The 11456-nt window shown below is 40.1% G+C and overlaps 1 protein-coding gene across 4 annotated transcripts in view; it reads left to right on the top strand.

The window, feature by feature from the left end:
* Positions 1 to 6266, top strand: part of WASHC4 (WASH complex subunit 4) — a 158785-nt gene extending 152519 nt beyond the window's left edge. For all 4 annotated transcript variants that reach the window (XM_029601529.1, XM_029601532.1, XM_029601530.1 and 1 more), the window contains 2 exons: positions 1550 to 1649; positions 3044 to 6266. In XM_029601529.1, coding sequence (XP_029457389.1) covers positions 1550 to 1649; positions 3044 to 3111 — 168 coding nt within the window. In that variant the 3' untranslated portion in view covers positions 3112 to 6266. The remainder of the gene's footprint in view (positions 1 to 1549; positions 1650 to 3043) is intronic.
* Positions 6267 to 11456: the final 5190 nt, after the last annotated feature.

An 11456-nucleotide genomic window follows, 5' to 3' on the forward strand; every position in this document is an offset into this window, starting at 1 on the left:
ATAGCTGATTCATCCTGCTGTCTATGAACTCTGTTTACAGGTAAGTAATCTTGCTTTCTTCCTCCCAGGACTGCTTCCCATCAGGGAAGAATAAAAAAAAAAAAGAAGTAAAGTGGTCATCCCTTCATACTGATGCCTCCTGTCTGCCATGACCAGAACTTTCACTGCACTATCCTGCATCAGCTATTGTTATACAAAATCTCAGTGGGGCAGAGGTGGTGGGCCTTCCCTCCTGAGTTCTACGTAGTCTGGATACATGTGGCCCTAACAGCATGAGTACATAGGCAACTACACCTTCAAGGATTGGTAGTTGTATTTTGGTATATAAGGCATTTCAATACCTTCTGAAAAAACTGTCAATCTCCTAATTAAGGCTTCTTGCAACTAAAAAGTAACCCCAGGTTAGATGGCATAAATGGCAATGGCTTATAGCTTGGAGACTTGGATTGTCTATCTTATTGTTATTATTTTGTATTTTCATATTTGTGTTGTAAGTATTCACTATTTATGCAATGTTGTACATCGGGCAGATGGCTCTATCATGGGGAGAGGAAGGATGGGAGGTATAGGGGAGGGAGGGTGTAGTACATTCTGTCGTTACACCGCAATTATTTGTAAGTTCATATCTTATGTACTTGTTTGATTCTTCCATTTGCAATTGTTTGGAATGTTGTTACTGTATAAAACTAATAAAACTTTAAATTAAAAAAAAATATTTTTAACTCTTGATACAATAAGCTAATGGGATGCTAATGTGTCAGGAATTAAAATAGAAAGGGCACTGACTGGAAAATGTGTGCACAAACCTGAGTTAGAATGTGCACTCAGCACAGGCTGTGAATGCACATGTTAAACTTGGGGAAGTGGGGGGTCTGTTAACTGTGATTTATATGCACAAAAATGTGTTCACAAAAAATGCTTTCTATACTGATCATAAAGCATATTTATGTGCAAGAAACATTCTTTGTATGTTCAAAACACATTTTCTGCGCATAAACCTTGCTTACAAGTCCCAATGTTGGAATTTTAGCTTCTGCCCATACTGTCACAAGCACTATAAACTTTACTCCACTTCTGCTCAGGAGTAAAGTTTCCAGTGCTAAGAAAAAGCAGCACATCTCTCTGCATTGGGGGTTAATAGTTAATGCCTTCATTTGCATGGGAGTTTCATGCGAAGGCACTCAGCAGGATGCACAATTTTACACGCTCATTTTTTGTGTGCAAAATTCCTTGCTGCATTTGCACACCAAAAATGTGCATACAACAGACTTATTACATCAGTCCCCAAGGTAGAAAATATGATTTTGCTTGTATGCGCCTCTGGTAGCAGCACGTTGTTGGATCTGTACATATTTACCAGTTCTATCAGCAGATGAAAATTCTCAGTGCTATTGTACTTTTAAGGCAGTAGATAGAGCAAGCTTTGCAGAAAGAGCTTGGCTCAATAGTTTCCTCTTTCCTACAAGTATAAAAGCAAACCCAGTTTTTGTTTGCTTATTTGACAATGCATGAGTAATTTTTCCCTTTACTTCTCAATGTCCTCATGTAGGAGTTTGAGCTGCTTTATTTCTCACTGAGCAGTGCACGGATTTTCTTTAGAGCTGATAAAACTGCAGCGGAGGAGAATCAGGAAAAGAAAGAGAAAGAAGGTAAGTGAATACAATTTTAAAGACTGAAAGCCAAGAATGATTTGAAGCCATTTGAAGGCCTCTGGGTAAAGTTGGACAGGTGTCTGCGTCACTCAAAATGCTCACTATTGGCACCTTGGAAATGAATGAGCATGACCTGCACCCCAGTCAGATTTCACTCCTTGTGACGTAATTGGCACTCCTCCAAGTATGGTTGTTTCTGGGGTTTTGGGGAAAATTTGTGGAGAAGCAGCAGAAAAACTGGTTTAGTGGTAAAACCTTTGTGAGCGTGAAAGTTGCTTCTTGCTGTGTGTTTGTCTGAAATATTGCATGGTATACAGAGGACAGTGGTTCAGTACTCTAGTATATGATCTGTTTACTAGTCCTCAAGGTTTTTTGTTTTATGTTGTTTTTTCTTTTTGAGTAAGTACAAGGCCAATTTTCAAGATGTCAACCCAGGCCCAAAGACTGTATGTACTTTGTACTAATTTTCAAAGAGAAAATATGGCTATACTTTCACTTTAACACCTGCTGTGGGTACCAAGTATATGCAGTCTCTTTCACCCATTGTTTGCGCAGGTACTTTTTTCATGGGAAGCACCAGGCTTTGATTTTGAATATGCAGCCTCTGTTATTTTCTTCCCCAACCTAACCATGCCTCCAGAAACACTGACCGTGCAAGGGCTGTGGCACCCTGTACTGAAGGAGGGCAGCTTTTCACACCGCCCATTTAAATGACTTTGAAAACTGCCATCCCCTTGACGCGAGTATAGTGGATTCATAGGCATGTTGGAACTTGGCTTGGTACCTGTAAATGAGTGACTGTCTTTGTGTTGCTTAGGGTCGTGCAGTGCTATAGGGCTTTCCTGCTTTTGCCAGTACATGATTAAAACTGCTTACATTTCTGTTCATCGTAAAGTCAGATTTGGAGAACAGAAAAACTGGGCGACTAAAGTCCATTCACCAGAAAAGGAACAAACTGTTGCCTGGCACCATGGGTCTTTCAGTTTATAAAAATTGCAAATTCTGCTGTAATCTGCGTGAGAGATTATTCCATCATAGTGTGGCAATCTGTTTGAAGCAGGTAAAGCAATAATTGACTGTGGTGGCATTGTGATAGGTAGTACAAAAAAAAGTACAAATAACATTGTTTCCATAGCTCACAACCTTGTGGTTCTTTAATACAACAGCCACAGCTGTCTCCCTGGGTTCAGCAAATACTTCTAACTATGATTGCTGAAAACTGGAAGGGTATGATGGGGGATGAATCACTCTACAGCTGCCCTGTTTATCCACACCCCTTGCTTGCTGCTATAGTGCACGGGCTTCAAACTTTGGTTTGAACCAGTTTGGCAGGTCTTATGTGAAGCATCTTTACTTAAGCTTGGCATTTCTTATTTCTTTTGCATTTCTAGAAGAAACAACTAAAACGAGCAATGGAGATTTGTCCAACAGTGCTATTGCAGATCATGGCATGCAGTGATACCTCTGGTGGTCTTCAGTCAAAACATGACCACACCAGCCGCCTTCTGCATTATCTGCACCTTGCCATTCCTTCTTCAGACAGTATTTTGGTTTTTCATCCACTGAAGAACTGCTTGCTCTGCTGAATTGTGCAAACAGCATTTCAGAGTTCAACCACATTGTACTGTAGGCTTTCAAAGTGGATCACTGTGAGCCCCAATGCATCCTCTAAAATGACTCTACCATTGCACTTAAACCTGAGCAAGGATTTGAGAGCTGTCTTGCAGCTTCTAAAACTGAATTGCTCCTCTTTGTACAATTTTGGTGCCAGTTGTCAACTAAAAAGTGAGGATTTTTCAGAAGTATTCAGAATACAGCCCCCTTAAGCTAACTGAGCTGTATTTTGAAACACTTTTTTATTGCACTTTCTTGCTTAAGCATTGTTCCATGCTGCGTTATTTTGTTAGGATTTTGAAAGGAGCACTTGAGTATGTGTTGTACTGAAATGGAAGAGAACAGATTGGTAGAGGAAATGCTGTTCTCCAAAACTCTAATGCAGATCAAGAGTGTGGCCTCATGAGAACCTTTGAAATTCCTCAGCACTGCCGCCCTGTGCTGCCTAACCTTTACAGTGGAAACATTTTCTGCACTGCTGTTCAGTTCTGATATGAAATGAATCACAGTTACTTTGCTTTAATTAAAAAAATACATTCTATTTGATAATGACATTTGCTTCAGTGCATATCGGTACCAGCAACATTGCTGCTATTGCTTTTTTTAAATTTCTCTACTACTACCCAAATGTGTGGGTTACCTTGGCTACTAGAAATCCATAGATTCACCCATGAAGGATAAGAATTTCAAATATTTGCTCCCATTTCCAGGTAGAGCTGTCATTTTAAAGAACATGGTTATAAATTCTCTTAGTCTTGATCAGCATGTGTGCCTACTATAGTCTTAACAAATTAACATTTTCTGAATACAGAAAGACTAAATGAGATTGTTCATTTTAAGTATTATGTTTAGTTTGACCATACCTGTACGACTGTATATGCTGTATACATATGTAAAATGAAAGTCTTGCTAATAGAGTCCTGTGGTTAATCTATTGGCATAAATTTCCTGTATAATTTAGAATTTAAATGTAAAGACTTTAATCTGAGATGCATAGATGACTATTCTCAAATTCTCAGGTATGAAGGACCAAATGTTATGTTGTATGTTTTTCTGACTGCATTTTACAAAATAGATCTTCGTTACCTTTGTCTTTTAGTCCATTCTTTGCATTGATACATCATGTCCATTAAAGTAGTGTCAATAAATGTAATTTCGGGAACATCATTACCTTCCTTTTGTGTTCAAGGCTATGTATTTGAGCATGATGCTGGACTTGCATTGTTTCAGGGCTGGCCTAATTAACAGTTCTGTGCCCTGCCACGCATAGTTAAGCTCTGGAATTCATTGCCAGAGGATGTGGTTACAGCAGTTGGTGTAACTGGGTTTAAAAAAGGTTTTGATAAATTCCTAGAGCAGAAGTCCATAAACTGCTATTAATTAATAAGGATTAGTAGCTTGGGATCTATTTATTTATTGTTTGGGTTCTTGCCAGGTACTTGCTGGGCTTAATGGACTCTTGGTCTGACCCTCTATGGCATATCTTATGAGGCCCTGTTTCCTGGGTCAGCTGGGGACCCTGGGGAGGGGGATGGAAGTTGTTGTCGTCATTAAGGGTGGAATTTGGTGGTTGGCTTTAGAGGCCATCATACAGGGTTGTAGGTCTCAGAACTGATGCTGCAATGACCAGACTAGTGATAGTGGGGGAAATTATAATAAAATACCTGAAAAAATCCCAGGGTAGTTGCAAATGAAGGCTCATACAACCAGACCAAAAAAAGATTTCTCTCAAAAGAAACACCCACAGTGTGATCAGAGGAAGTCTGGGGAAAAAGGAGCTTGCTATCCTAATATATTTGTAGCATTTTAGTGATGCCTTATATTTTTTAGTCATATTGACGTGAAGGTGTCAGAGCCTCACTTTGTGACACAGCAATGACTACAGTTGGCTGATGGGTTGCTTGATGTTAAAGCTCATCAGGGTGGGTCAATCATAAGAACATAAGAAAATGCCATACTGGGTCAGACCAAGGGTCCATCAAGCGCAGCATCCTGTTTCCAACAGTGGCCAATCCAGGCCATAAGAACCTGGCAAGTACCCAAAAACTAAGCCTATTCCATGTTACCGTTGCTAATGGCAGTGACTATATCTCTTTTGGATATCCTGAAAACCTGCTGCATCAAAGATGAAAAAGCTTTGAATTACATTTTAATTGAATTAATTGCTGACTATTCTGAAGAATGTTATGCTTCTGCTTGAATTTGTTTGCATTTAATTATTTGCTTTCCAAATCTGAACTCAAAATGAATTACAAGTTCAAGTACAGTAGGTAGGTCCCTTCCCCAGAGGGCTTCTTTTTTTGTTTGTACCTGAGGAGGTAAAGGGTGAAGTGACTTGCCCAAGGTTACAAGAAGCATCAGTGGGAGAAGCAGGATGTGAACCCTGACTTCCATGATTCTCAACCCCCTGTGCTAACCATTAGGCTAGAGGTGGCCTAATAAGTAAGAGAGAGATTTGCATGCACTGCCTCCACTGTATGCAGATCTAACTTGTGTATATTCATTTTGGATATCCTGAAAACCTGGCTCTTGAGGACAGGAGTTGGCCACCCCTGCCTTAGGCTAAGCCTTTTCTAAGATGCTGTAGCACAGTGGTTCCCAAACCTGTCCTAGAATATGCAAGAGATAAATTTGCATGCACTTCCTCCATAGCATGCATATTATATCTCCTGCTTTTTTCATTGTGGATATCCTGAAAACCTGACTGGATGGGGGTCCTCCAGGACAGGTTTGGGAACCTCTGCTGTAGCAGCAAAGATACACCATGTGATTATGCTAACCTGCTGAATATGTTGATTCAGTGTTGCTGCTGTATCTCTATTTTACCAATCTTCAGCATGATAAACATTTTTTATATGAAAACGATTACATATGAGGTGTGATTCCCATGTGCAACAGTTCTTCATATGATTTTAGCTCCCAAGAAAAGTTATTTTAATGTTAATAGTAACAGGAAATTAAAAAAAAAAAAGGGATTAAAATTGAAAGGTCAAATTGGAAGATCTTTTGTATTAAAAACACAGCCCATCGCCTTGTTTTTATTGTCAAAGATAAAGGCCTATAATACATTTGAATATGTGGAATTGTTTGACTTTTAAATAAATAATTCAACCATACTCTCCAGCATTAGTTTATGGCTACAGTTTGCTTTGCCCTTTGGCCATTAATTAGATTTCAGTGCACTTGGTTTTCAAGTTTGACTTGCACTTTAACATTTGCTGGTACAAAAGTAGAATCCTGACTTTCCTTTGTTTGACAAAACATGTTACCCGCAACCAGAGCCTTGCTGAGTAGCATTTGCTGACACACAAGCATTATCAAATGAGTGAATATATCCTTGAGGGTAAATTTTGCTAATGCTTGTGTAGCCTCTGGGCTAACATCCCTTAAAGGACCCCAAAGACCACACTCCAATTACAATGGGGAACACAATTTTCGATGTTAGATCTGACACTTGTTTTTGACTAACTTTTGACATCTGAATCAAAAAATGACCCCAGTTTTTCTCTATCTCGTCAACTTTTTAAGGTACAGGATACCCTCCCTTTGTCTCAAAAATCATACAAAATGTACATACAAAGGAAATTAAAAAAAAGTTACCTGAATATACTGTTTATTTAGTTTTTATTCATACAAAGGCTATATATTGTTACTGTAAGTCAAATTGTGTGCAAGTAGTAAAGTTCTGCTACAAACATACATATTAAGGTAAACATTTACGCTTATAGCTTTGCCGGCAGTGTTCAATCTGTTGACAATCTCGCCTGATGCTTCAATAGCCATCATATGTACATCCCATCTACCCTGATACCGCGCCTCCATGACCTTCAAATCTTGGTGGAATGGTTCACCTTGCTCATCACTGACTGCACCAAGGTTTTTCGGGAAGACAACAAGATGGCTATGCAGAAAATGCACCTTGATGCTCATGTTGCAACGAAGCATTTTGAAGCTCTCCAAGAGTTTCTGGACAATTTCGGTGTAATTCTGTGCTCGTGTATTTCCAAGAAAGTCCTTGACAAGGTTTTTTGAATGACAACCAAGCATTCTTTTAGAGTTCTGACATTGTCCCGATGAAATGTTCATCTTTAATGAACTACCGAATCTGTGGACTGTCAAACAGCCTATTACCATAAAACATGCCCCTTTTCCTATCGCATGCAATATTTAGTGCATTTTGATAAATCCAGGCCTAAGGCTGTAGCGAAAAAACTTGACATGATAGAAGAAAACTAACTGCAGTTTTGAAATCAGCATGCTTATTTAAGTCTAAAACAGCTGAAAAATTGAACTCAGCAGGAATTATGTTAAAAATTGTTCCCCAGTGTTTTGGGCTTGTATTATTTAACAGTTCTCTCCAGATGTTAAGCCTCTCTGAAGTCCAAGATTACCTGTTGGGGGCTGGATTATCTCCTATACCCCAAGTATTCTTCAGTTCGTAGTTAAGCATTAAAGTATCTTGTATACAGCAATAATAATCATCCAGGAAACAACTGATGGTTTCCAACTTAACTTTTACTAATAGAATATGGAATATTGATGAAAATATCCTGTTTTCAAGGTCTGGTTCTGGAAAGTCCATTTACAAATTTAGTAGTACTAATAAATCTGTGACTTTAGACTTCCCATTAATTTAGTCAGCTAATGATGTTAATTGATTCTGTTTTGCCTGATCTTTTCAAATTACTGGAGTATTTTAAATCATCCTCTCAGAATTTAGTGGATAGGATGGTTTCTTTATATCATCTAAATTGAGAGTAAAGTCACATATTTCATACTTTTTGTCTAATTGTTCAGAACAGATGTTCAGCAGAGTTGCTTACCTGTAACAGGTGTTCTCCCAGGACAGCAGGATGTTAGTCCTCACATGTGGGTGACATCAGGATGGAGCCCAATCATGGAACACTTTTTGTCAAAGTTTCTAGAACTTTTGACTGGCACACTGATCATGCTCAGCATGCCTCTAACCCTGCATCCAGCAGGGGTTCCCCTTCAGTCTCATTTGTAATAAAAAGTACAAGCGAAAAATAAAATAAGAAAACGTAAACAAACCCAACTCCACGGGGTGGTGGGCGGGTTTTGTGAGGACTAACATCCTGCTGTCCTGGGAGAACATCTGTTACAGGTAAGCAAATCTGCTTTCTCCCAGGACAAGCAGGATGGTAGTCCTCACATGTGGGTGAGTAGCGAGCTAAAGGATGCCCGAATATAATAAGCCAAAAACACCCAATGACATGCAACAGGCACAACAACTGGGGTGGTTTTGGTTAGGGGGGCAGACTGAGTTTCACAGTGGGTCGCTGGAAGGAAGTTATGAAGGACAGACTGGCCAAAGATGGAGTCTTGTCTGCCAATCTTGTCGAGACAATAATGAGCTGCAAAAGTATGGAGAGCTCTCCATGTTGCAGCTTTGCAGATAATAGCAAGAGGCACAGAACGGAGGTGTGCTACTGAAGTTGCCATGGCTCTTACTGAATGCGCTCTTACACGTTCAAGTAGCCAAAGGCTTGCCTATGGGCAGCAGAAGAAGATACAGTCTGCCAGACAGGTAGATAGGGTCTGCTTGCCCACCGAAGCTCCCAATTTCTTTTTATCAAAGGAGACAAACAGTCGGGTGGACTTCCTATAGGCTGCAGTGCGGTCCAAATAGAAAGCAAGAGCATGTTTACAGTCCAAGGAATGCAGAGCCCATTCACCTGGTTGTGAGTGAGGTCTTGGAAAAAAGGTATGAAGTATTATTGATTGATTTAAGGGGAAATTAGACACTACTTTTGGCATGAATTTAGAGTGAGTGTGGAATACCACACGATCATGAAGGAATTTGGTATACGATGGGTATGTTACCAATGCCTGTAGTTCACGGACTCTGCGAGCTGATTTTATAGCAACTGGGAAGATCACTTTCCAAGTGAGGTGTCGAAGCTCGCAGGAATGCAGGGGCTCGAATGGAGGACGCATGAGCCATGCTAGTATAACATTAAGGTTCCATATTGGAACTGGAGGACGTAATGGAGGCTTCATTTGTAGTAATCCTCTCATAAAGCGTCCAACCAGGGGTTGCGCCGAGATTGGGACATCTCCTATCCCTTTGTGGTAAGCTGAAATGGCACTAACATGTACACGGATGGAGGAAGTTTGTAGGCCAGAATCAGAGACATCTGAGGTAGTCCAGAAACTTTGGAATGGGACAGGAAAAGGGATCTATTTCCTTTGTGGTGCACCATGTGGAAGAACCTCTTCCATTTGGAATGATAAGATCTCCGAGAGATTGTAGAATCAACCTTTCAACATCCAAGTTGTCAGAGACAGGAAGTGAAGGTTTGGATGATGCAACAGCCCGTTTTACATTATCAGGGTTGGATCTGTGCCCATGCGAATTGGTTGCTGGACTGAGAGGTCGAGTAGGATGGGAAACCAAGCCTGACTCGGCCAGTGAGGGGCTATGAGAATCATTGTGCCCCAGTCCTGCCGTAACTTCACGAGAGTCTTGCTGATGAGTGGAAGTGGAGGATAGGCATACAGAAGTGTGTTATCCATGATGACGCCTAGATCTTTTTCCTGGGTGGTAGCTTCTAATATGGAACCTAACATTGTGTAACTATAGCTTGAGGTGGTGTTTTCCCTATATGCATCACCTTGCACTTATCCACATTAAATTTCATCTGGCATTTGGATGCCCAATTTATCAGTCTCACAAGGTCCTCCTGCAATTTATCACAGTCCACTTGTGATTTAACTACTCTGAATAATTTTGTAGCATCTGCAGCTTTGATTACCTCACTCATCGTATTCCTTTCCAGATCATTTATAAATATATTGAAAAGCACAGATCCCCAAGGCACTCCACTGCCCACCCCCCTCCACTAAGAAAATTGTCCATTTAATCCTACTCTCTGGTTCCTGTCTTTTAGCCAGTTTGTAATCCATGAAAGGACATCGCCACCTATCCCATGACTTTTTACTTTTCCTAGAAGCCTCTCATGAGGAACTTTGTCAAATGCCTACATCTACCAGTTCATCTTTATCTACATGTCTATTAACCCCTTCAAAAAAGTGAAGCAGATTTGTGAGACAAGACTTGCCTTGGGTAAAGCCATGCTGACTTTGTTCCATTAAACCATGTCTTTCTATATGCTCTGTGATTTTGATGTTTAGAACACTTTCCACTATTTTTGCTGGCACTGAAGTCAGGCTAACTGGTCTGTAGTTTCCTGGATTGCCCCTGGAGCCCTTTTTAAATATTGGGGTTACATTAGCCAGCCGCGGAAGCTGACATTTGTCAGCATCTCATAGTGGGAGATGCTGTCAAATGTCTGCTATAGAAGATCAATTATAGTCTATTCTGTATAAATCACTCATATGAAGTTGCCAAGATGAGCATGTGATTATAGACTCCACCTTTGTATGGCTTTAGGCTTGCATGTTTGGTTCCATCTGTGTGCACAGCAGCAGGCTTCCAGTTTAATGATGAACATCCTTATTTAAGGTCACTGGTGTTTCTCCTACACTATTAATAGCTCAAACTCTTAAAAAAAAAATTGTAGAAGTGAGATTGGTGGCTCCAGATTGGCCAAAAGGCCATGGTATGCAGAGCTGATGAGGCTCTCAATCAGCCTTTGAAATTACCCAGAGTCATGGACCTTCTTCAACAAGGACCAGTTGTAATGGATGACCCATAATCATGTTTTGCTTATGGCATGGCACTTAAAAGGTCACACTTGAGCACAAGAGGTTATAGGATTGATTCTGTGATCAAGGAAGATATCTTTAGCATATATACGAATATGGAGGGCATTAGAAATACTTTTGGGCAGGCAAGAGTCAATAAAGTCCATTTTACCGATTCCACCTTGTTGTGTGTTTGCTGTCAGCCATCTTGGATCGGTTACCGGTTTGTTTCCTTGGACTGTAGAGCATGGGTGGTCACCCATTAAAAAAAAAATCCCAAATTGGAGTTTGAACTTTGTATTGCAGTTGCTAGTGATAAAAAAAAAAATTTTGAGCCTTTAAAAAAAGGGACTTTGAAGGATATGACATTTAAACCGAAAATGCTGTCTTCAATCACATCAGATAGACGAGTTTCAGCGTTACAGGATTTATCTTGCTAGGAGCCCTATCTAAGATTTCACAAGGAGTCTGTGATTCTTAGACCGGGTTCTTTCTTTTTAGCCAAAAGTGGTTTTAGGCTTT

Source organism: Rhinatrema bivittatum, chromosome 4, assembly GCF_901001135.1.
Source record: "Rhinatrema bivittatum chromosome 4, aRhiBiv1.1, whole genome shotgun sequence".
NCBI classification, from domain to species: Eukaryota; Metazoa; Chordata; class Amphibia; order Gymnophiona; family Rhinatrematidae; genus Rhinatrema; species Rhinatrema bivittatum.